Source organism: Leptonotus elevatus, chromosome 8, assembly GCF_054856555.1.
Source record: "Leptonotus elevatus isolate MCC_2025b chromosome 8, RoL_Lele_1.0, whole genome shotgun sequence".
Classification (NCBI taxonomy): domain Eukaryota; kingdom Metazoa; phylum Chordata; class Actinopteri; order Syngnathiformes; family Syngnathidae; genus Leptonotus; species Leptonotus elevatus.
Genome location: NC_141246.1, coordinates 8,913,137 through 8,938,655, shown reverse-complemented (window position 1 = coordinate 8,938,655; position 25,519 = coordinate 8,913,137). Strand labels below are relative to the sequence as shown.

Below are 25,519 nucleotides of genomic sequence, written 5' to 3'. Positions count from 1 at the left end.
CAAAACTGGTCTGACCATATATGGTTAGGGAATTAAGGCCAAAGCTGATTGGTGGCGCGCAAGTACGACGCTTCACCTGGTTTGACAGCAAATCTGGGCCTATAAGATTCATTTTCACCTTGTTTTCAGCTAGCTGCTCACAACTGTTACCATCTAAAATGCACATATGGCCTACCCATGAAAATTCATTCATTATGTTTTTCAGTTGTAAATAAAACGGTTAAAAAATAATAATAAATAAAATTAACTAATGCATTTTATATAATTTATCTATTATGGGAAATAATTGATTAATTTATTTATTGTAAATAAAAAAAAATTGTAAAATAACTTATTCCGTGTACACAAAATGTAAGTGTGACTCACAAAAATTCCCCCCTGTCTATCCTGAATCAAAACATGATACAATGCATTTTGCTACATCACTCTCTTAAATGTGTTCGCCTCTAACCTACTTGTGTACTTAAAGTTGCGCCTACCACGCTCTAGTTGCAGGTACAGACGAGTCTGCATTCCGACAAACACAACAACACCCCCTTGCCTTCCTGGATCAGGGGCAGGAAATCTGCAGCGTGCGGGCCATAAGTGGCCCGCCATGCAATTAGCAAAAACCTACAACAACAAAAAAAAGAGGCAAAAAACATTTATCAATTTTGCTTCAGACAAACAAGCATTCACACACCTAAGGACAATTTAGAGTCTAAACCTGCTTGTGTGGAATGAAACTAAGCTACCTGCTTTAGTATGACTCCATCCCTTCTCACTGAGAAAATGAAGCCTTAAGTTATGTTTATGGATCATTCAAATGTTCACTTTTTATTTATTTATTTAACCTTTATTTAACCAGGTAAAATGTTTGAGAACTAATTCTCATTTACAAACATGACCTGGACAAAAAGCCCCAACAGGAACACATACAACACAATACACAAACGTACAAATAAAACAACAAAGCACAACATAAGTATAAACAAAGAAGAGAAGGACATTTGTGCTTATACTGTATTAACGAGAACAAGAACTTTGATGATGTGCCATCTGTACAATAACTTTAAAAAAAAAACATTTAAAGCTTATCAGTAGAAATGTAACTGGTTTTGTTCATTCTAATCATATGGGTGATGTAATTATATATATATATATATATATATATATATATATATTGGTGCACTTTAAACATCGGTTTGGAATTTTACGAGCAGCTCTTGAACACAACTCCCTAAAGTGTGCAAGGAGATAATAACAATAATAATAATACGGATGAGAATTTCGACACATGATCTAAATGATGTACAAATAGCTACACATTTGGTATAGCAAACAACGTATGTGTGTTTTTAAACAGTTGCGTTTCTCCTGTCGGATTTTCCGAGCAACTTCAACACAACACAAGTCAAACGGGCCGAGGCGTTCAAGTCACCTGCGAAAAATAAATTTTTTGGGCTAAGCTATCCGTGATATCTGTTGAGACACATATTAACATATATTTACAAATATCTTTAAAGTATTTGTCGATGTTTGTTTAAAAAGAAAAGTGTGTGTGGGGGGGGGGGCACATTTATTTGTGTGTTTAAGTGGTTGGTACACTACATTCAAATTTTACGAGCAGCACCTCAACGTCGCATAAGCAGAAGAGGCAGTGGTGAAAAAAAAGAGGGCGTCGCTTTCAACTCACCTGCTGGAAAAAAATAAAAGTCCTGCAGCTGAGAGGCGAGTCAGCGACAGAGTGTCGGTCCTCTGCACAGCAGGAGCACGCAGAGTCGAGAGGACAAGAGAGGCCACCCTTTCTGCGGAGTCACATCAGTCACCAGCTCGACTTCGGCTGCCTCGAACACGGACACGAAAAAGGCGTCGAGTCGCTATCACCTCCTCCTGTGGTGCAAAAAGCAGGTATGAACGCTTGTTTTGTTGTTGTTTTAATTATATTTATTCTTATTCTTTATTTAAAAAAAAAAAATGTTTTTACTTCTTAGACGCTTTAACGAAACGTTACGTAGACATGGAAAAAAAAAAGCTGCCATTCACGCAGGTGTTGTTCATCAAGAGAAGAGTTCAATTTATGCGCATGCGCACCGCCTCCTCTTTACTCCTTTAAAAAGTTTGCGCAACGATGCTAAACTTAGCATCACTATTCGGTGCATTATGTAGCATAATCTCTCGTAAGAGAAAAATAAACTTGCAAGACAAACTCTGTTCAAAGGACTGTGACGTACAGTACATAAAAGAAAAGCAGTGAGCACTTCTCTTTGATGTTACCAACCAGGCAGGCCTAACTGTTATTTACCACGACAGTCATCATGCACAAATTCAAAGCGACTCTCAAAGAAAACTCCTGCAGAAAAATGTATATTTGCATCTCAGGTATGGTCATATTTTTCGAAGTTTGTTGGCTATGCAGAGCCTGTTTTTACTTTTGTTGTCTGCAGGCATCGATTTGCACGTTCTGTTGAAGGCACAATGGGTACATCATTGACTTAATTAGTTGCAAATAAGCGGCACACCTTCACGTGTGTGCGCGCGTGTATCCTAAGGATACACAATGGTCACACTTGGAAAATTTACCTCAGCAGAAAGAGAAACAATGTTTTCGGTGGGGAACTTGGTTATTTTATTTATTTGTATTTTTTAACATTTTGTTTTAATTTAATGTACAGTTTGTGAAAATACGCTGAAGAATTAAGTTCAGAAAAATGTGGCCCTGATCCTCCTTTCATAATGTTCTGATATTTGATTTTAATTTATTATTATTTTTTTTTTAATTCACATGGGGATGTATCATATTTGGTTACATATGTGCAGTTAAACTCAACACATCACCATAGACAAAATATACCAACATTTATCACGCATTCTCAGAACGTTAAATCAATTTAATAGGTAAAAGGAACAATATTTGGTCACGGTACTTAAGTGGAGTTCAAACTGAGCTCAAAACGCCTCCAAGGGAAATCTTTTAATATGTTAAAAATTTACATCATAAACCTTGTAGAATAATTGCGGAGTAATGATTAGTTGTTACCTGAGCAGCTGTGATGTCATTTTTAGTCGACTGCAAGTAATAAAATGGCTGCCACCTGAGATGGGGGAAAACGGCTGGATTAACGCAATATTAATCAGAATACCATGTTGAGATGGCTTTCCCTTTTTAGCATCAATGTAATAATTAGTGTTCCGATACCAGTATAATATAGGACTTTGGATGCAGCATCTTGTGTCTGATCTGTGACGTGTTCACTGCATGCCAAGCCAATATATCCTATTGGCCCTTGAATGCGCTGAGCCAATGGCAGGGCAGCTTTTTTTTATGTTGAAATGACAAACAACCACCAAGGTATCGGCACAATGCCGATACTGCAAATCTGTACCGGGGGCCAAAAAAAAACAGCATCGGAACAACACTAGTAGTAATATGAGCTGCCATATTTGGTTACTGAAATGGAAGTATACTTGCACTTAACACGCCTCCATAGAAATTACTCACTGTATAATGATAATAGGTGTATTTAATGAGATTACTCCCTGATATAATGATCATTTAACAAACAAAAACAAACAAGCGAATCCTCACACAATGTTTAAGCAAATGTTTTGATGACATTTCGCCAGTCCAAGGGTTACAGATAAGGCCTCCTGAGCGCATCAATTCTTAAATGTGAAGACTGCAAGATAAGGATCCAAAATGTTGGACCCTCGCAGTTGTCACACGAGCAGGCTGCAAAGCTGGGCTTGAGCGCCCGCCAAGAAAGTGGCGAGTTGAGGTTAATGAGCTGTGGGGGGTTTGGAGTCTTCAAAGCGGAGGTGGCGGCACGTTAAGGTCCCGTTTTATTTTTCACCAGAGCGCCTATTGTGTTTTTGTTGAAGACGTCATGTGGCGTCCGTGCGCACAAACGGTTTGTTTTCCGATCTGATGCTCTTTTAACTTCATCGTTCACCTCGGAATGATGACCTCGTCTCGTTTCTGAGAGATTCCTGGATTTTTGTGAGGCATGATCTACCAAAAACATGGCCGCCGCCTCCTCCTCCTCCACTGATTGTTCATGTCTGAGCACATAATGAACTTAGGTGCGAAACAGATGACCGCTGACCTGAGCCTTTTATCCTTTGCAATGCACACGATACACACACAGCTGTATTTACACACAGTAGTACCGATAGTATCTAGCGGTTTATTTGCCACTACCAGTTGAAGTTTACTGTAAAACTAAGCATAAAAACTAGAATTACCCATTGTGTATGAACCCAAACTAAACTTATGAAAGTATGCTGGTATACTGCAAATACAAAATGGAAATTGCCATAGACGAGCTAACAAAACTAGTAGTCAATAATCTTTAAATGAATGTTAACAATAGTACTTTATCTATGAAATAAGGTTTTCCATTCCACTTCAACAAAAAATGGATGTGTTTGAGGGAGGGTAATTGGCTCCGACTCACCCATGACTCTTAATGAAAACGAGAAGGGTATAGAAAATGGTCGTGAGCTCTGCGATGTCCACTTTTGAACACTTCCAAATATGGTTCCTCGCTTGATAACGGCAGGGTGTGGCCCAGGAGAGTAATGACATTTCTTTCCTTGCCCGGGCCTGTTCCTTCCCGACATTCCTGACTACAAAGTCGCTCTGCATCCAACTCCACTGGGATCTGGAAAATATGTTTTTTGTTTGTCTCCTTTTCTGCCAGTGGTAATGTGCAGTGGAGGTGGTAATTTGTGCAATCCTGACAGTTGATGAGAAAGGGACGTCTTCCCATCATTGATTGTTAATTGGAGGAGGTAGAATACGTGGTCTTTTGCAGTTTTTGTTGTTGTTTTTGTGGTGAGTGTTGCTTTGGACGATCACACTTATCAGATGAAGACTTCCAGTGGAGCCATTAAAGTGTTTGTACAGTGCAGAATTTTATCTAGATTGTTTTTTGTTTTTTTTAGGAAAATGTACCTCCTAAAGTAATTTGCATGCCATTTGGATGACCTGTTTTACATTAATTTGGTCACAAAGTGAAAAATAATTGCCTCTAAATTTGTTGCTAATGCTAACTGTTAAATTTGAAATAAAATAAAGCCTTAAAATCAGAAAAACTGTTGTCTGCTCTCAAATGCTGTGGGTGTGTCCACTCAATGTGCTGAAACCATGCTCCACTCGACTGATGTGTCAAATATCACTGCTGACCTTCAAAATACAGTAGATGCTAGTACTTCATCTAGCTTTCTTATGCCAATCCCTAAAATTTTGATAATATACTCCATTGATGATTCCTCCTGCGGCTGGAATATATCCAACAGAGTCATCATCACGGGACTTTCCACTCTTTGAAAGCGCTTATGAGCTCCTCGTTGTGGCGTCACCTCGCTTGCTGTTCTGTTAAATGGTGGCATCAAGGGAAGATGATTTTCAGGATGTAGGCCTCGCTAGGCTAGCGATCTAGCTAATTCACCCGAGTAAGTTAGCCACTGATGAGAACAAAGGTAATCAAGTTCATATAGTGGGGGAGGAGGGACTCGTGCCAAATGCATAACTGGGTACCATTTTTACCCACGGCCAAAAAGTCAGGACAATTTCAATGGTGGAAAATGCTACATTGCCACAATTCAGTACTACATAGTTTTCAGTCTTTGGATGTTTTCAGCAGTTATCCTCAAACATGTATTTACAACAAATCTCTAAATTACCTTTGCAGGATCTTTTTTTAACGTATTTTTACATTTGTATGTATGAGAAGGAATTAGAAAAGGTGAAATGGATTCAAATAATATCTAAAGATTGGAGGTCCTCCTGCCCTCTTGGATAAACAGAAACATGTTGAAAAGCACTCAACTGCAGGCCGGTGATGACATCTTCACCACAAATTTGGCAACCCCTCAAAGGCAATGACAAAGTCATCGGATTACGGCTCGCTTGTTGCTTCCCGGCATTCTTTTCGTCGGCGTGATTACGCAAAAATACTCCCAGGACGATATCTGTAAAAAATTGTGGTGAGGTGATACAGAGGCCGCCTTAGTTACATTTGAGCAATTCTAATTGGAAATAGTGCCTGACCGATCTGAGCACTTTTTAAAAAAAATTTTTTGCTCCGCTTCTTATTTTTGCTATGTTCCCAACTGTTGCCATGTCATCTTTTTATTTATTTATCTCCTTTAAGTGTGAAATGCAGCTGAGTTTTGATTGTGTTAATGTTTAACTCATTCATAAATTTATTTTAAAAAAAAAAATCAAAAATTTGGAGCAAGCGGCAATTAATTTGTTAAAAATTGTAATTAATTGCATGATTTCACTAGTTAACTCACAATTAATCACAAATTTTATATCTATTCTAAATGTACAATAAAAAAATTCTAGGTTTTCGTACTCTTAACAAGTGGGAAAAAAAATTAAACTAATAGAAATAGTTCAAATGAATTTTTGACGTCAATGGCAGTGAATGAATAAAAGAAAAGATTTAAAAAATTCGGGCGTCAGGGGATTAAAGTTTTTAATCGCATGACTTCACTAGATAACTTGCGATTTAATCACAAATTTCATATCTGTTCTAAATGTACAGTAACAAATTCTAGGTTTTCATACTCGTGTTAACAAAAGTGGAAAAACATTTTTAACTAATAGAAATAGTTCAAATAAATTTTTGACGTTTGTAGCAGTCAATTGCAGTGAATGAGTTAATATGGCCGTTATTGTGGTTGTGTAGAATTGCACTGCATCATACTGAGTGGTTTCTAATTTCCCCATTTTTAGACATGACAAATTTCTAAATAATTTTGACATTACCTAAACTGAAGTGTGCAGTGTTGATATCATTGGATTGTGTAGGTTTAGCTGTTGTGGCCAGTCAGATTATATCAATGAAAATGTATCTGATACTATTTTATTATTGGAATAGTTTTAACTCTTATCTAAACTGGGGGAAAAAAATAAAAAAATTATTGGTGCAATATAAGATCGTTTTGCTTAGTTTTTTTTTTTTTGTTTAGTTTTTTTGAGTGATTTTGTTTTGGTTTACAGCTGCCATGAGTGACGCAGACAAGTATCTGTATGGGGACCGCAGCGGGATTAGCGACCCGCTGGTTCAGGCCGACTGGTCCAGCAAGAAGCAGGTGTGGGTGCCCTCGGAAAAACTGGGCTTCGAGGCCGGCTCCGTCAAGGAGGAGCTGGGTGAGGAGTGTGTGGTGGAGCTCAGTGACACGGGCAAAAAGGTAAAAGTTGAGTGGATGGCCAATTGGGAAGCTTCTCTAACACACTTGAAAACTTTAGGTGAAGATCAACAAGGATGACATCCAGAAGATGAACCCGCCCAAGTTTAACAAGGTTGAGGACATGGCCGAGCTCACCTGCCTCAACGAAGCGTCTGTGCTGCACAACCTCAAAGAACGCTACTACTCCGGGCTAATCTACGTGGGTTTGGCTACTTTTCCGTAGCAGCGCCACGGCTGCAATTTGACAATGACATCTTATATTTGTCCACCGTATTAGACCTACTCTGGCCTCTTCTGCGTGGTGGTCAACCCATACAAATTTCTACCAATCTACTCGGAGGAAATCATCAACATGTACAAGGGCAAGAAGAGGCACGAGATGCCACCTCACATCTACGCCATCACCGACACGGCCTACAGGAGCATGATGCAAGGTATGCACACACACACACACACACACACACACTGATTGTTTAAAGGAAAGTCAATCAACCCCAAAAATCTTGACAATAATAGGTTCTATGGAGCCCCACTCGTCTAAATACGGTATTCTGGTTAATATTGCGTTGGTAGAATAGGAGTTATCCAGCAGTTTTTTATTTTTTTTATCAACATCACAAAGCAGCCATTTTACCACTTGCTGTATCGCAGTTACTTGGTTCTCAGGTAACAACCAATCACACTTCAGCTTCAGAAAACAGGTGAGCTGTGATTAAATGTTGCCTCAGTGCTGAGCAACTGTGATGTCATCTTCAGTCGCCAGCAAGTGGCAAAATGGCCGCCCCTGAGATAATTTAAAAAACGGCTAGATTTTTGCTGCGTAACTCAAATGTCATATTAATGAGAATGTCATGTTAAGACTAGTGAGATCACTTACAACATTTTACTGTCAAGAAATGTTTAAGGTGAGTCACTGTCGAGTGACGTGGCCAAAGAATGAAATGAACAATCACCAACAAATTAGTCAGCCGACTAACACCCATACACCTGCGACTAAGGTTGGATAGGATTATATGGAGCCACAACACCGACAGTAAAATTTAGTATTGAAAAAAAAAAAAATTGTCATTGTGGAAAAAACTGCATTGACATTGAAACAAGTATTGGCGTTGTAAAAGGTTGTATTGAAAAATAAAATAGACATGAAAAAACAAAACAATTTTTTTGTACTATGTATGTCTTGTTCCCAGATCGAGAGGATCAATCCATCCTTTGCACGTAAGTAATTTAGTTTATAAGATTTTTTTTTAATTTTATTAAACCCCAGCATTTATCGATGGATGCTTTCTATGTGTGACTGTGTGCAAACTTCTCCAGTGGCGAGTCTGGAGCCGGAAAAACCGAGAATACTAAGAAGGTCATTCAGTATCTGGCATTCGTCGCCTCATCTTTCAAGTCCAAGAAGGATCAGGTCTGCATTCATTTTTCTAAAAACTTAAATCCTGTTCTTTTGCTCTGTTTCACCTTGTCATGTTTTTTAAAAAAATAATCATTCATTTTTATAATTTTCCGGAGCACATTCTTCTTTCAGGTCTTGGCATGTCGACCTCAAGTGCTCGCTCTTTTTTTGTTTTTTGTTTTGTCTCCGTTTTTAAAGATATATTTTCACCCTTTTCTTGTCTCTCCAGGGCAGCACAGTTCTGTCACATGTGAGTTAATTGGTCTCTGTACGCATGTTGCCTGTTTATGCAAGCCCTTAAAGCATGGAGCTTTCTGTTGTCTTTGGCTTTTGTCAAGGAAACTGGGTTCATTCACTTAATAGCTTGTGTGGCATTCAAGGACTTATCTTCCAACTTGACTATATTTTAATGACTAACTGCTTCAAAGCTGCTTAATTAACAACAAATAACATCGACGTACTTGTTTGTACAATGTGAGAAAACTGGCTATGAGAAGATTCTTCATAAGCTGGTTGGGGGAACATGCAGAGGGGACATTGTTCAACCAGAGCGCAGACCTCAGCCAAGATTAATTTGTAAATGCCCACCTTCAATTTATGATTCATTATTCTATGATGGGAATCCTCATCCAAAGGAAAGGTGGTGTTAAAATCCAGTCTTAAATTTAAATAAAATGGTGGATTCTATACTAAAAATTTACATATTAATAAGAGAATATGCTACCTTGTCCAGACGTTAACCTATACGTTGAATTTAACTAGTACAACTTGCTGAATTGAAAAAAGACATCTGTAAAGTAAATTTATCAGTTTGTTTGTTTCCTATGTATACAAAATGGGTGGGGAAGAAAAAAAGCTTCAGACATCATCAGGTATAAATTGTCAACTAGTAGAAACCCATATTAGGTGAGCCTGCCTCGCCCCTGCCAGCAGCCATATTTCTTGTTGCAGCGTGTGTGTGTGTTGCAATGTAATGTTGCATTTCCTCACTCAAGGGTGGGGGGGGGGGGGTGTACATGTTATCTAACCTGCATGGATGGAATGGCCCTCTGTGGGTTTGCTTCGCGGCAGGAACGTGGGAGTTGTGTACATGTTGTGTGGCAAGGCCTAGTTTGACTTTCTCGTGCCATTTTACGATGGTGTCTTGCGTGTCAGGGTGAGCTGGAGAAGCAGCTTCTGCAGGCTAACCCCATTCTGGAGGCCTTTGGTAACGCCAAGACGGTCAAGAACGACAACTCCTCTAGATTTGTAAGCATGGCCCGCGTACATCTTTCTTGAATTTATTTGGACTTTTACCTCGGTTCAACATGTTTTTTTTTTTGTGGCTTGCTTGTAGGGAAAATTCATCAGGATCAACTTTGATGTGAACGGATACATCGTTGGAGCAAACATTGAAACTTGCATCCTTTTGCCTGGACAAGATTTTTCTTTAAATGCTACCCCTCATTTACACATTTCCCATTATAAATAAATTTAAATGATCCGTTCTTGAGTCAAACTGTCACAGGCCATTTTTTAAGCTACATTTTATTATACCACTTAAGCCATACTGTCATTTTATCTAGCTCCCAGTTTTTTCAAAATTCTAAAACTTTTTGGGCACTTCAATTTGGAAGTTCCTGTTTATAGTGTTTAATTTCAAATGAAGACTACGATGACGTTGGAACGTTTGGGTATGTTTTGCTGTGCTTTGTTGGTTCACCCTTGACTGAAGTGTTACCAGACCTGCTGGAGAAGTCTCGCGCTATTAGACAAGCCAAAGAGGAGAGAAGCTTCCACATCTTCTACTACATGTTGACCGGAGCAGGAGACAAGCTACGTTGTGAGCACCCCCCCCCCCCCCCAACAATTATGTCTGCTTTAAGCACATGTAAAATTGATCATGAGTTTCTCTTCTTGATCATCTCCATTCCCTCCGTGCAGCGGAGTTGTGTCTGGAAGATTACAGCAAGTACCGCTTTCTGTCTAATGGAAACGTGACAATTCCGGGCCAGCAGGACAAGGACATGTTCTCGGAGACCATGGAGGCGTTCCAGATTATGAGCATCCCAGAAGAAGAAAGAATTGGTATGTTTTTAAAAATTGAGTGAAAATCATATGTTTGTCTGAAATGATTCGTAGAGGGGGAGACACCATTGTTGACAATTCCCAGGCGTCTTAAAAGGAAGGACAGTGTTCTTGATACTGAGGAAACTGCCAAGAGTACGATCTAAGAATGTATTTTTGTTAAAAAATTGTTTTCTTAAAAACTTTAAGGGATACTTGACTCATTGAGCCATTTTCAGCAGTAAATATTGTGTCCAGAATGAATTCCATAACTTCAATGAAGAATAATGAAATTAAATTATCAAATTCCTCCTGCACCAAATATCAACATTTTACTGCTAAAAATGGCTCAATGAGTCAAGTGTCCCTTTTTAGAGTAAGTCTTCTCGGCCCTTAATTTTACCCTACATGTATAGTTGGGCGAATAGATAACTAAATATCACAATAGTATGCTGGAAAAGCCCAACATTTGCTTTTGAAAGTGCTTTTGAGTGACTTTCCTCATCTGTGTGTCCTCCTCAGGCCTGTTGAAGGTGGTGTCCGCTGTGCTGCAGTTGGGGAACATGACCTTCAAAAAAGAGCGTCACTCTGACCAGGCATCCATGTCGGATGACACGGGTATTTTATTTTTTAATTACACTCTCTTTTGCTTATACCCATCCATAAATATGATTCGCATATCCTCCTTATTCGCTGTATAGCTGCACAGAAAGTGTCTCACCTGCTGGGCATCAACGTGACGGACTTTACCCGAGCCATCTTGTCACCACGTATCAAGGTCACCAATTTTACATCCTGATTGATACTGTATATGAAAGTGTCCAGACGTTTCCTGATATCAGTGTCTTGTATCTCTCTAGGTGGGCCGAGACTACGTTCAGAAGGCTCAGACTCAGGAGCAGGCCGAGTTTGCTGTGGAGGCCCTGGCCAAGGCGTCCTATGAGAGGATGTTCCGCTGGTTGGTCATGAGGATCAACAAAGCTTTGGACAAGACCAAGAGGCAAGGAGCCTCCTTCATCGGCATCTTGGACATTGCTGGCTTTGAGATCTTTGAGGTGAGGCGCCCCTGATTTGATTGACGGTGCATATTTAAAAGATGGTGTCAACCATAAACATTTCTTGATATGTTATATGTGACCTCACTAGTCTAAACATGACATTCTGATTAATATCACATTATATGAATATGCAAAATCCAATGGGCGGCCATTTTGCCACTTTCTGTCGACTGAAGATGACATCACAGTTGCTCAGGGCAATGACCAATCACAGCTCACCTGTTTTCTGAAGCAGCGCTGTGATTGGTTGTTACCTGAGACCCGAGCAAGTGTGATGTCATTTTCACTTGAAAGCAAGTGGCAAAATGGCCGCCTTCTGATATTGATTAAAACAGCTGCATTTTGCTGCTTAACTTCTATTCTACTTGCACAATATTAACCAGAATATCATATTTAGACTAGTGGGGCTGCGTAGAACATATTATTGTCAAGACATGTTTTGGGTGGGGGGGGGGGGGGTTGACTTCCCCATTAAAGAACTGAAACGCTCATTGTAATGTCCACATTTTCTCCCTAGCTGAACTCCTTTGAGCAGCTGTGCATCAACTTCACCAACGAGAAGCTGCAGCAGCTCTTCAACCACACCATGTTCGTCCTGGAGCAGGAGGAGTACCAGAGGGAAGGCATCGACTGGAGCTTCATCGACTTTGGCCTCGACCTGCAGCCCTGCATCGACCTCATTGAGAAACATGTATGTCAGCTGTTGCGTGCTTGTCACATGTTAGTGGAGCTTGACAACATACTGACGAATGACCCATTCGCCTCACAGGCTCACGATGAAAAGTTAATTGCGCACGTGCAGTCTCCGGAGTGTTTACGATTTAGCTTTACTTTTTCAAAGTTAGCTAATTTTGGCACTTGCTGAATGTAATTTACTTATGTAGTTTAACTTTCATGGAATTTACTTTAAACTAGTTTTCTTTACTCAATTACGTATTTAATTTGCTATACATTATGACTTAGGTTATGTTGGAGGAACTAAAATGTACTATTACTCAACATATCTTCCCTTTCTTACTCATTCAATCTGGCTTGGTTTATTTTAATTATTTTTGCTGTTTTTTTTACATACCGGTAGTTTAGTTCCTCAACATGCAGTACTTGAAATTACTCCTGCACAAAAAAAAATATTTATTTTATTTGATCCTTTTAATTGCATAGCTTACTGGTTACTTATTCAAGTAAATATATTATTCTACTGGATTTACTTAATGTACTCTACCTCTTTAGTTTACTATTTAATGTAATTTTACTTTTTTTACAACTTGTTAAATTGCTTTACTTAACTAGTTATTCATTAACTTAACTGATGACTTATTCAGCTAAAACTTGGTTAGTACTGTTTTAATTGTAGTTTCTCAACAAAACAGGACATCCTAGCAGGTTTAGATTTAAATCATGTCATCAGCCCGTAGCTATTTCCGCACACAGGAAGTCTGCAAACCTGTTTCCCGGACCGGACACTCTGTTTAAACATTTTTTCTCATTTTTCCAATTGAATTTAGACTCACTCGATCCTCATATGGAGGTTGAGCATTTCTACCCACGTAGCATGCGCTAGCATCTTTTCAACCACTAGCTGTTTCCTCTCTTGATTGCAGTCTGGACCTCCTGGCATCTTGGCTCTGCTGGATGAGGAGTGCTGGTTCCCCAAGGCCACGGACAAGAGCTTTGTGGAGAAGGTGGTTCAGGAGCAGGGAACACACTCCAAGTTCCAGAAACCCAAGAAACTCAAGGATGACGTTGACTTCTGCATTATCCACTATGCTGGGAAGGTAATTGATAAGTCTGTGTGTGCCTTAGACTGTTAATAGTGGCTCTAATGTGCAGTTTTAGTGCTTTATCGAGAAAGATGCATTTTCTTGCTACAGGTGGACTACAAAGCGGACGCATGGCTGATGAAAAACATGGATCCTCTGAATGAGTGTGTGGCCACGTTGCTCAACCAGTCCACTGACAAGTTTACGGGTGACCTGTGGAGAGATGGTGAGTAGAATTTGCAAAAAAGGACTTTGCCAAATATTGCAGTGTCCATTCGAACGAGCACCAAGTTCATTAATTGTGGAAAGCTGTGTTTGACAGTTATAACATGCCTTTACACCTTTTTGCGTCCTCGCAGTCGACCGTATTGTGGGCCTGGATAAAGTAGCGGGAATGTCAGACTCCATGCATGGCGCGTTCAAATCCCGTAAAGGCATGTTCCGTACCGTGGGCCAACTGTACAAGGAGCAGCTGGGGAACTTGATGTCCACGCTCAGAAACACAAACCCCAACTTTGTCCGCTGCATCATCCCCAACCACGAGAAAAAGGTTTTGTCCTTATTTTTTTTTTTTTTTAAACTAAAGCTGCACACTGATTTGTATCCAAGATTCTATCTTTATAACAATAATCCACATAACTACTGTTTGTAACCTCCATAATCATGACGCCAACACTCTTTTAATGCTAGATGATATTTGAGTGTTTCACCATTTTACTACAGTACTTTTTTTCAGGGGGGGGGGGGGGGGGGGGAAGACATACATTCAGTCAGTTGTTTGCTGGCTTAAAATGGAAAATGAATTAAACTTGTGGTTTGAATAGCATAACTGTTATAGACAGAATATATAAAAATCAAGATTTCTGAAATGTCATCCCTTTTCCCCTTTTTACTCATTTTAGGCAGGTAAACTGGAGCCTCATCTGGTTCTGGACCAACTGAGATGTAATGGAGTCTTGGAGGGGATCCGTATCTGCAGACAGGGCTTCCCCAACCGCATTGTCTTCCAGGAGTTCAGACAGAGGTAAAGCATGCACACACAATTATTTGCGAGTGGGGTAAATAAAATGTCTTTAAATCATCTTCTCAGATATGAAATCCTGACTCCAAATGCCATCCCAAAGGGCTTTATGGATGGGAAGCAAGCCTGTGTGCTCATGGTATGAAAGCATGAATCTCATCAGAAATAAAATGGAGTAACCACTTAATCTGACCTCAGGAAACATTGATCCGTTTCAGATCAAGGCACTCGAGTTGGACCCCAACCTGTACCGCATCGGTCAGAGTAAAGTGTTCTTCAGAGCCGGCGTCCTGGCTCACCTGGAGGAGGAGAGAGACATGAAGATCACAGACGTCATCATCAGGTTCCAGGCCTGGTGCCGAGGATACGTGGCACGCAAGTAAGGAAGTCTTGTGGAGATAGATTGTCAGCCTCGTCACACAAACGTCTCATCTGCAAACTCGTGTCGTTGTCGTTTTCACTATAGAGCCTTTGTCAAGAGGCAGCAGCAGTTGATGGCTATGAAAGTTATCCAGAGGAACTGTGCTGCTTACCTCAAACTCAGGAACTGGCATTGGTGGAGACTTTTTACTAAGGTATGACATGATGATTTATTCAAGAATGGTGACGTAATTAATGATTGGTTTGAAATTTCTCATACAAGTTCAGTTTAGTCTGATCTGACCAAATCTGTTGAACATGGATCTTTTCCATACATTCATTTTCCACTTTGTGCTATTATTAGGTCCCAAAGTTTAAACCTCCCAGTGCCCGTTTTGGCTTGAAAATTCTCACATCCTCATACACATCTGGCTTACTGGTAGTATTGCTAGCCCAAAGATAAACTATTAGCCCCTTCTATCTGTGTTAAGGCCTTTTCACATTGCATTTTGTTTTCTTGGTGATTGCCGCACAACAGCGCCCCTGTGCAAGCTTGTCCATATCTGGAACTGCTTGCATTAGCAAGTAGCAGGGAGGATTTTCCCACTTGTTGGTCAGTTGCTATGAGCACTCTGAAATGGAACAGGATTTTTATTTTATTTTTTATCCCCCAAGGCTAAAAGGGGGCGTGAGTAATACATAGATGGCTGAGAAAATAATTTAGATTTTCTAATGACAAATAAAATGCTGGAGAGGCTTAACTGAGGCTACACAGATTTTTGTTGGTCCTCTAGCACCCCCACCCTGATGTAGCGCCATACATAATGAAATGGTTTTTCAGCGGTACGCTTTGCTAAGTGCAGTGTAAAAAGGCCTTCAGGTTTGAAATTGCTCACACAATTATAGTTTAATATGCTTTTTAAAGTCTGTGCATTAAAAGACGCCTTCCTAAAATAATCGCCCATGTCATTTTTTCAGAAAACATAAAAAATTTAAGCATTTGCAAGATGATTTTTGCACCAAAAAAAATGACTTTGGCAATTATTTTAAGAGGGTGACGTGGTGTTATTGGCCACAATGCCTATATATTACAAACACGACCGTGCTGTTTTTCCCCTTTCACTACCAAATTGGTATTAATTCGTTTATTGTTGTAGTTTGCTGTGGTATGCAACTTTACTGCATCATACTGAGCTTTTATTTTTTTATGCTGTTCCTCACATTTTGCCACATTGCAATACTAAAGGCTTGTTTTTGTTGTTGTTCTTGTGAAGGTGAAGCCGCTGCTACAAGTGTCCCGGCAGGAGGAGGAGATGCTGGCCAAGGAGGAGGAGCTGCATAAAGTCAAAGAGAGGCAGTTGCAGACGGAGGAGCAGCTACAACAATACGAGAGCAAGCAACAGCAGGTACCACTGTCACTGATGCAATTAATATGACGGGCATGCAACTTTTTCGAGTAGACACAGTTAAGTAAAATATGTGGCATTACATTTCATTTCATTTTCAAATAGACCCAGCCTATATGCGTGCTCGAGAGCATCCAAATGTGATTGCACGTTTCGTAGCACAATCAATACAGAGCTGTCAGTAATAAGTATGCTATACTTATTTGACCCATTGTGGCCCAGTGCCAAAACATAGCTCGTTAGTCAACAGCAAGCATTGCAATCATCCCTTCTTTGTTTTTCTTTTGCCCGTGACAACTAGCTGAACGCAGAGAAGGTGGCCCTCCAGGAGCAGCTCCAGGCCGAGACGGAGCTGTGCGCTGAGGCGGAGGAGATGCGAGCCCGTCTGGCCAACAAGAAGCAGGAGCTGGAGGAAATCCTTCACGACATGGAGGCTCGCCTGGAAGAGGAGGAGGACCGCGTGGGACAGTTGGACAATGAGAGGAAAAACCTGCGGCAGAACATTAACGTCAGTAAAAGGAATTTGGATCGCACATGTACTTAAGATGTCATGTTTAGTTGTCCCCCCCTCTTTGGTGTTTCTGTAGGAACTACAGGAACACCTAGATCAGGAAGAAGCAGCCAGACAGAAGCTCCAGATGGAGAAGGTCACCACAGATGCTAAAGTGAAAAAAATCGAGGAGGACATGATGGTGCTGGATGACCAGAATAACAAGCTCAACAAGGTCATAAAGCACTCCACAGCAGTTCTCTCCACTCGGCATGGCTGCCACCACGCACATGCACCAAAATGAGTTGCATGTTTCCTGTTTTTTCAACCTTTAGGAGAAGAAACTTTTGGAGGAGAGGATCTCTGAGGTCACAACAAACTTGACTGAGGAGGAGGAGAAATCTAAAAGCTTGCAGAAACTCAAGAATAAACATGAGGCCATGATCACAGATTTGGAGGGCAAGTATTTTTGTTGTGGTCTAATCGAATTAATTGTATGTATTCCAGTTAATAAACAACAAAATCAAGCACCACTTTGCCATCTCTCACAAATTATAAAATGCGAATTTTTAATTTGGGTGGCAGAAAATCAAAGTTGGTTGTGCACACCCTATAACTGAGATTTTGTTTTTTTTAATTCCCCTCTAACAGATTTATTGTATTTAGCATTTGTTTATATAGTATTGCATTACTGTAATTTTCAGCTGCATTGAGGAATAACTCGTGTATGGGGGAGGACAAAACAGTGAAGTAAAGGAAATCTGTTATTGCCGCGGCAATTGTAAAACGTATGTGTGTCCTAACTATCAGATCGTCTGCGAAAAGAGGAGAAAATGCGTCAGGAGCTGGAAAAAAACCGTCGTAAACTTCAGGGCGACTCAACCGATCTCAGTGACCAGATTTCAGAACTTCAGGCCCGCATTGCTGAACTGGAAGCTCAGCTGGCCAAGAAAGAGGAGGAGCTGCTGGCTGCACTGGCAAAGTTTGTATACCTTTCACTCGCTTCCTTTTTTGGTCTACCTCCATTGCTCACCTCACCTGCTCTCTTTGCTGCAGGATCGAGGAGGAGGCCGCAGCCAAGAACACAGCCCAGAAGAAGATCCGGGAGCTGGAAGCTCAGATTTCTGAGATGCAGGAGGATCTCGAGCTGGAGAGACAGGGGCGCAACAAAGCAGAGAAGCAGCGTAGGGATCTGGGAGAGGAGCTGGAAGCTCTCAAGACTGAATTGGAGGACACTTTGGACTCTACTGCAGCACAGCAGGAGCTGAGGTAACGCAGTAGCTCACACTTGGTCCAATAAATGTTGCCATGTCACAGTTTGATCTTAAAGCGTTATAAGTGCACGCCATTAAAATGTTCTGACATCTGAGTGGACAGATGAACTAAACTCTAGTTTTAAAGGAGAGATAATTGCGTTTTGGTTTTTTTTTCACAATTTGAAACAGTTCCCAGCTATTTTAATAACATGCCTGTCATGCCTTTGGTTAAAATTTATCGAATTCTTTACACGCACTATCTTACTGGGGGGAAAAAAGTGTGTGGACGTAATTGTTTTTTGTAAACTCCAAAAATTCTTCCGAAATGCGTTTTCCTTGAAATATGGGTGTTACCGCCACAAAAAACAAACTTTTTGGATATTGAAGAATACAACTGATTAGGTGGATCCACAGTTGCCGATCCGATCAATAAGTACGTTTTCTTGTGCCCTCTTTAAAAAGACTTTCTACGTTCCCGGCTATAGAAAAGCCGTTTTCGTGATTATCATTCTCCATCCTTCCAGGAGCAAACGTGAGACGGAGGTTGCCGATATCAAGAAGACTCTGGAGGATGAGGCCAAGGCCCACGAGCAGCTGATGGCCGACATGAGACAGAAACACAACCAGGCCTTTGACGAGCTTAATGAACAGCTGGAGCAGGCCAAGCGGGTAATGAGCGTAACCATCTCTTGCTTGCCAACGACGGGATGAGTTGTTCAACCTTGGCCGTGTCCACACAGAACAAGATGTCTGTGGAGAAATCAAAACAGGCCCTAGAGAGCGAATGGAACGAGGTGCAAATCGAGCTGAAGACCCTGACGCAAGGCAAATCCGATTCAGAGCACCGTCGCAAGAAAGCAGAGTCCCAAGTTCAGGAGCTTCAGGTCAAATTTGGAGACAGCGAACAGCAGAGGCAGGAGATGGCGGACAAGATGGCCAAAATGCAGGTTCGGACACTCTCTTAAGAGACTGAGATTTTTTTGTTAAAGACTCGTTTTCACACTGCCATTTTCTATGTTTAGTCTGAGCTGGACAATGTCAACAGCCTTCTGACTGAAGCAGAGGGCAAAAACATCAAATTCAGCAAAGACCTTTCTTCAGTGGAGTCTCAGCTTCAGGATGCACAGGTACTGAACCAAAAGATGCTCAGCTTTGCGATGCTGATTTTCCTCTGATGCACAAAGGTTGGAGGAAGCAGATATTTTTTTTTTCTTTAATAAAAGTAATGATGTGGCAATGATGTCATGCCATTGCCTCAAAGCGCTTACTACGAGTCAGCTTGCTTTGCCCCCAATCCCTGTACAGGTCACATACTGAGAGTTGGTTTTGGGTGGAAAAAATGTCAGCTTCAAGTGCTAAAATGTCCCCATTTTGTGGACTGTTAGTTAAACAAAACAAAGACATCAACTTAAAAAATGTGTACATGGTATTTGTCACCGTTTCTGCCAGAAATAATTACAGAACAGTCTTTTGGAGATGCAGGACATTTGTTTGAGATTATACTTTTTTTTTCTTTTTCTTTTTTCTTTGTTTATTAACTCATGCAAGCCGTCGAGAATTTCTAACGTCGCTTTCCCCTTGTGACTGCAGGAACTGATCCAAGAGGAGACTCGTCAGAAGCTCAACGTCTCCACTCGCTTGCGGCAGCAGGATGATGAGCAGAACAACCTGCGCGAGTTGCTGGAAGAAGAGGAGGAGGGCAAGAGGAACGTGGAGAAGCAGGTCTCCTTGCTTCAGGCCCAGGTTCGCTTCGCCGGCACTTGCGCCGTTCTCCTCCTGCCACCCAATCCCTCAGCCGCGTTGCATTCTTTATCCTGGTACTCCTCAGCTGGCTGACATGAAGAAGAAGTTGGATCAGGAGACGGCCAACCTGGAGAGCGCGGAGGAGGGTCGCAAGCGCGTCCAACGTGACACCGACTCGTTGCAGCAGCAGCTGGAAGAGAAGACGGCCGCTTACGACAAATTGGATAAGACCAAAACCCGTTTGCAGCGGGAGCTGGATGACCTCATGGTGGACCAGGACAACCTGAGGCAGGTGGTCTCCAACCTGGACAGGAAACAGAAGAAGTTCGACCAGGTATCACAGACGCGCACAATAAACCTAAAAAAATGCCACTTAAATTTGTTAACAATAAGGCGTCCATTTTTTAATTGTGTTAAGTGTAGTGCAAAAACCATAAGGTCTACCTTTTTTCTTTTTTTATACTCATGATCCTTTTTTTGGGGAGCATTTGATCTGGACAGGCTTCGAGCTGTGTGTGTGCGTTTGGCCTTTGTTTCTGTAGGTTAGTGAATATGAATTTGATTTTGTTTCAGAAGTTCATTTCAAAAAGGGAAACTCATGTAGATTCATTAAGGCCGGGAGCGCGTGACTGCGCTTCTCCCTTTAAACCCGGGAAAGGGGATATGTCATTTTGTTATGTTTTGACCAAATCTTGGTCTCTTAGCCGATTCAATTCATCAGAATATGCATGAGAGGGTGACAAGGGCCTCGTAGCATGTCCTGGGATTTTATTCAAGCGTTTATGCAGGAATTATGAAATAAATGATGCGATTGACAGCGCAGGAGGAATTTGAATCAGTGTAACGAGTCAACAGTGACATATTGTTAAGAAATATGTTTGTAGCTGAGGATGTTGAAAATTTGATGGCTTTGTAACGGAATGGATGACTAATAATTACCACTCGATTCTCCGAGGTTATTACAAATGCGCTTCAGTGTTGAAGATAACTATATTTGGCGTTAGATACCCGCAGATGTGACATTTGTTTGTTGATTTAAAAAAATATATATACATTGAAGGTTTATAATGATAAACTTAAGTTTGTGTGAACGCCACAGGTGTAAGTTCTGAAAAGCTATTGGAATTATGTTTCTATCTGCTTCAGGAGCTGGGATATCAATTATTTTTATTGTTGTTGAATTTCCAGGAAAACTTCAGATTTTCGGGGTAACTCAAAAGTCACCCTTAGGTTTTAAAGGCATGTTTTGCAGGCGCTTTAGGCCTTAATGGGTTAAAAGGGAGTCAACCCCCCTACATGCAGCCCGGCTAGTCTAAATACGGTATTTTGGTTAATATTGCGTTAGTGTAATATGAGTTAAGGAGCAAAATTCTGCATTTTTTATCAATATCAGAAGGTGGCCATTTTGCCACTTGCTGTCGCGTGAAAATGACATCACAGTTACTCAGGTGTCATGTTTAGACAAGTGAGGTCTCATAACATTATTGCCAAGAAATGTTTAAGGTTGACTTCCCCTTTAAACATAGGAACATACTTTTGAGAAGGCTAATCCCCAATTTTTAAATTAAACATTTAAATTCTTTGTCTTATTCCAATTTCTCGGATTTTCCCCCATTAACTTTAAGATATATTTCAATGTTTGTTTTTCTAAATCATGAAATATTTCACTGTAGTGAATCCCAAGTTTTGCCTTTTTGAATTGAACAGAATTGTCTACCATGGTTCTATAGTATTTTCTATTTGTTATGAAGTTTACAATAACATAACTACTTGTTAAACTTACTTAAAACTTATGATTGTGTATAAAATATCACTAACTGTGTAAATCAACACTAAATGTTGTGATGTTAGGTGTACCAAAATTCACCTTGACAAGTGAATGTGTCAGTAGCAATTCTTTTCATTGCCAAAGGTGGGCACCTCGACAGCAGCTCTCATCAAATAGTTGCCATATTTACATTTTTGCCCGTAGCGGGAATTTAACCCACGTCCTGTATCACTCTTTACTTAGATGCTGGCTGAGGAGAAAACCATCTCCAGCCAGTATGCCGAGGAGCGCGACAGGGCCGAAGCAGATGCCAGGGAGAAGGACACGCGGGCGCTAATGCTAGCCCGCGAGCTGGAGGCCATGACTGACACGAAGGACGAACTGGATCGGTCCAACAAGCTGCTCAAAGCAGAGATGGATGACTTGGTCTCCTCCAAGGATGACGTGGGCAAGAGTGTAAGCGAAAACAACAGTGATGCCAGAGAACAATGTTGTGTATCATTGTGACGACAGTCCTTCATCTTCCACAGGTTCACGAGCTGGAGCGTTCCAAGCGCGTCATGGATCAGCAGCTGGAGGAGATGAGGGTTCAGCTGGAGGAGCTAGAGGACGAGCTGCAGGCCACAGAGGATGCCAAACTGCGTCTGGAGGTCAACATGCAGGCCATGAAGGCTCAGTTTGACCGGGACCTGCAGGGCAGAGATGAGCAGGGTGAGGAGAGGAGGAAGCAGCTGGTCAAACAGGTGAGTAACATTTGAAATGCCGACCTGGTCTGCATAAAAAAAGAATGCTAACATTACAAATAGGCAGCAGTTGCAAATTATTTCCCATCTGTCAATGCTCACATTATCGTACAGTGGTCTGACATAAGGAGCATGAAGAACTTTAATTGATTTATTTTCTTCTTTTCTCCAGGTTTCTGTGATGGAAGTGGAGCTGGAGGACGAACGCAGGCAGCGCTCCCAGGCTTTGTCCTCCAAGAAGAAGTTGGAGCTGGATTTGGCAGAGCTTGAAACCCAGATCGATGTTGCAAACAAGGGTCGAGATGAGGCCATCAGACAGTTCAAGAGGTTGCAGGTAGAATAATTTTTTTTTAATACATTTTGTATGCTGATAAAAGTGCCTCCATTGTCTAATCTCGTGTATGTCCAACATAAAGGTCCAGATGAAAGAGCAAATAAGAGAGCTCGAGGACCTGCGCATGTCCCGAGATGAAGCCGTCAACGGGGCCAAGGAGACTGAGAGGAAGCTGAAGGCCTTGGAGGCAGATGCCCTGCACTACCAGGAGGTAGCTACGTTTTTTTTTTTTTTCTCCTCTTCTTTTTCCTCACATTTTTTTCAGAGCAACTTGGACTGTGTGATTATGTAAAAGAATGGATTAGCATTATTTTACTGCATAATAGCTGCGGTGTCTTGTGCTTCCTGCAGGATCTTGCCACAGCCGAGAGACTCAAAAGACAAACCCAGGCAGAGAGAGACGAGCTACAGGATGAGATTAACAACGGCAATGCTAAAAAGTATGATTTTCAAAGGATGCTATCGATAAGCCACTAGACTGTATATGCAAACATCTTTAGCATTCAATCTAATTCTTATTTGGCAATCAACACTCACTTTGTTTTGAAAAAAAAGTTTTTTGAAGTTTGGCTCCAAATTATGAAATTTTATACGGTGTGTGTGTGTTTTGTTTGTTTGTTTTTGTAGAAGAATATATCTTGTTAGTCAACAATTTGGCAATGTAAAAAATTAATGAATTACCTAAAGTTTAGGCTCCGCTCCAAATTATGATACTATACTTTTTTGTTTTTAATAGGATATTTTGTTATTAATGCTATTAAAGCATGACTTTTGAACAGGTTTCAACTTGCCTTAAATCCCCTTTAATTTTGATGGAAATGTTCCAGCTTTGGCACTTCCTGTAATTGTGCAACCCTTAAATTTCTTGTTCAGTGCTCTGCTGACTGAAGAGAAGAGGAGGCTGGAGGCTCGCATAGCCCAGTTGGAGGAAGATTTGGAGGAGGAGCTACTCAACACAGAGATGATCAACGAGCGTCTGAAGAGAACCACACTGCAGGTATGATTTTTGTCTCTCGAAAGTAAGGAATAAAATTACCGGTAGTCAAGGGTGTGACTAGAGCGCAATATATCCATATTGCTGTCTTTTAGATGGAGCAGCTGACCACGGAGCTGGGCGCCGAGCACAGCAGCGTCCAGCGGCTGGAGGGCGCTCGTTCCCAGCTGGATCGCCAAAACAAGGAGCTGAAGCTGAAGCTGCAGGAGCTTGAGAGCACCATCAAGTCCAAGTACAAGTCCACCATCGCCTCCCTGGAGGCCAAAATCGCTCAAATGGAGGAGCAGCTCGACATTGAGTCAAAGTCCGTCAATATTGCTTTTTGGGAAAGAAAACCTCATTTTGTTGTCATTAGCGGCCCCCCATTAATGGTACTTTTGGAATTCAGGGAGCGTCAACAAGCATCCCGGCTGGTCAGGAGGACTGAGAAGAAGCTGAAGGAGGTCATGTTGCAGGTTGAAGATGAGCGGCGCACCGCGGAGCAGTTCAAGGACCAGGTAAACTTCCAACTTGCCACCAGATGGCACTGTTGTTTCTTTCCAATATGAAGTGCACACATACCAGTGATTCTTAGTGTGCAGTTCAGTATTTGACATGGGTACAACAGTTGCCTTCAATTACAAGTTTTATTTTCTTATATTGGAGCACATTGTTAATGTTCAAACGGTCTGCGATGGGCTCTCCAAAAGTCATCTGTAAATTGTCTAAAGAGATGCCGGAAACATGAGATTAGAAATCAGTCGACTTCAAGGCTCAAACGTCGATGCATAGTTGTAAAGTCGGATTATTGGCAATCTGTCTCTGCAATAATCCTAATCTAGGGGAGAAAAAAAAAAACTTGTCAATAAAAATGCCACTTAAATTTGTTAACAATCTCTGCAGGCCGACAAGACCAACAACCGTATGCGTCAGCTGAAGCGGCAGTTGGAGGAGGCCGAGGAGGAGGTGACTCGTGCCAACGCCTACCGTAGGAAGCTGCAGAGGGAACTGGAAGACGCCACCGAGTCGGCAGACTCCATGAACCGGGAAGTCAGCAGTCTGAAGAGCAAGCTCAGGTTAGTGGACATTATGTCGTAATGTAATAGTTATGCCATAACTTGTACACACCTCATGCATATGTCTAAAATAATTTAACTTGCCATATACTGACCCACGTTCACATGATTTGTTGCGAAGGCGCGGAGACGTGCATTTTAACATCCGCCCAATTCGAAATCGCATGGGATTGGAGAGTGACGAGGAGTTGGACGTGTCCACTGAGGTGGTGACGGAGCCGGCAGCCGAGTGAGCGAAGGAACCAGCGGAGGGAAATATTCTGATTACAGTTCAACTGCTAAAATAGCGGAAACGAAAGCCATGCCAATCTAAGTATACAACATTCTGGCACAGAATTGCATACCCTTCCATTGCTTTATATAGCAGCCATTTTGAGCTTTCACATCTATTATATGGCCAAATGTTCATCTCAGCGACTGAATGTTTTTCCACTAAGGGCTTTATCATATGTCATACAATGATGCTTTAGCTGCATGCTTTGCTTGAATTACTTGTCACTTTTCTATGCCGTTTTTTTTTTTTTGCATACAAATGTTGGTGCAGGGGGTTCATATTGGACGTCAGCATAAGTGTACTGTCTCTTTAAGATGTTACCGCAACTCTCCTGGTGGTGGGTTTACCATTTTTAGCAACAATCTCTAATACTTGTAACTGCAACACTCTTGCCCAGAAAAGCACATTGTATCGTTGTCAATGTTTTATGGCTGTTTTCTATCTTATAAAATGCCTTAATACAATAAATATATGAATATAATAAATCATCTGGTGGTCACTTGTGTGTTTTTGTCAGTCAAGTAACCAGATTTTCTCTGGGGGAATGTTCTAAATCTGCTCAATGTATGTAAAGATACTATGAAGGGAAAACGCACAGTATGTGTACCAACTGAATTCATGCGACAA

General features: G+C 41.2%; 1 protein-coding gene across 1 annotated transcript; it reads left to right on the top strand.

The window, feature by feature from the left end:
* Positions 1-1,683: 1,683 nt before the first annotated feature.
* Positions 1,684-25,380, top strand: LOC147169628 (myosin-9-like). The gene is made up of 43 exons (XM_086083940.1): positions 1,684-1,890; positions 6,995-7,185; positions 7,244-7,384; positions 7,463-7,619; positions 8,376-8,403; positions 8,503-8,596; positions 8,814-8,834; positions 9,740-9,832; positions 9,921-9,981; positions 10,305-10,406; positions 10,508-10,651; positions 11,153-11,248; positions 11,332-11,408; positions 11,491-11,685; positions 12,206-12,379; positions 13,290-13,463; positions 13,560-13,674; positions 13,808-13,998; positions 14,351-14,472; positions 14,539-14,608; positions 14,688-14,848; positions 14,936-15,044; positions 16,104-16,235; positions 16,537-16,743; positions 16,823-16,960; positions 17,061-17,184; positions 17,536-17,707; positions 17,782-17,994; positions 18,506-18,650; positions 18,722-18,928; positions 19,004-19,108; positions 19,572-19,724; positions 19,810-20,058; positions 21,736-21,948; positions 22,023-22,235; positions 22,408-22,569; positions 22,652-22,780; positions 22,921-23,009; positions 23,443-23,566; positions 23,659-23,867; positions 23,952-24,060; positions 24,446-24,618; positions 24,740-25,380. The coding sequence occupies exons 2-43, from the start codon at positions 7,000-7,002 to the stop codon at positions 24,849-24,851; spliced, it is 5,889 nt and encodes a 1,962-aa protein (XP_085940066.1). The 5' UTR covers positions 1,684-1,890; positions 6,995-6,999; the 3' UTR covers positions 24,852-25,380.
* Positions 25,381-25,519: the final 139 nt, after the last annotated feature.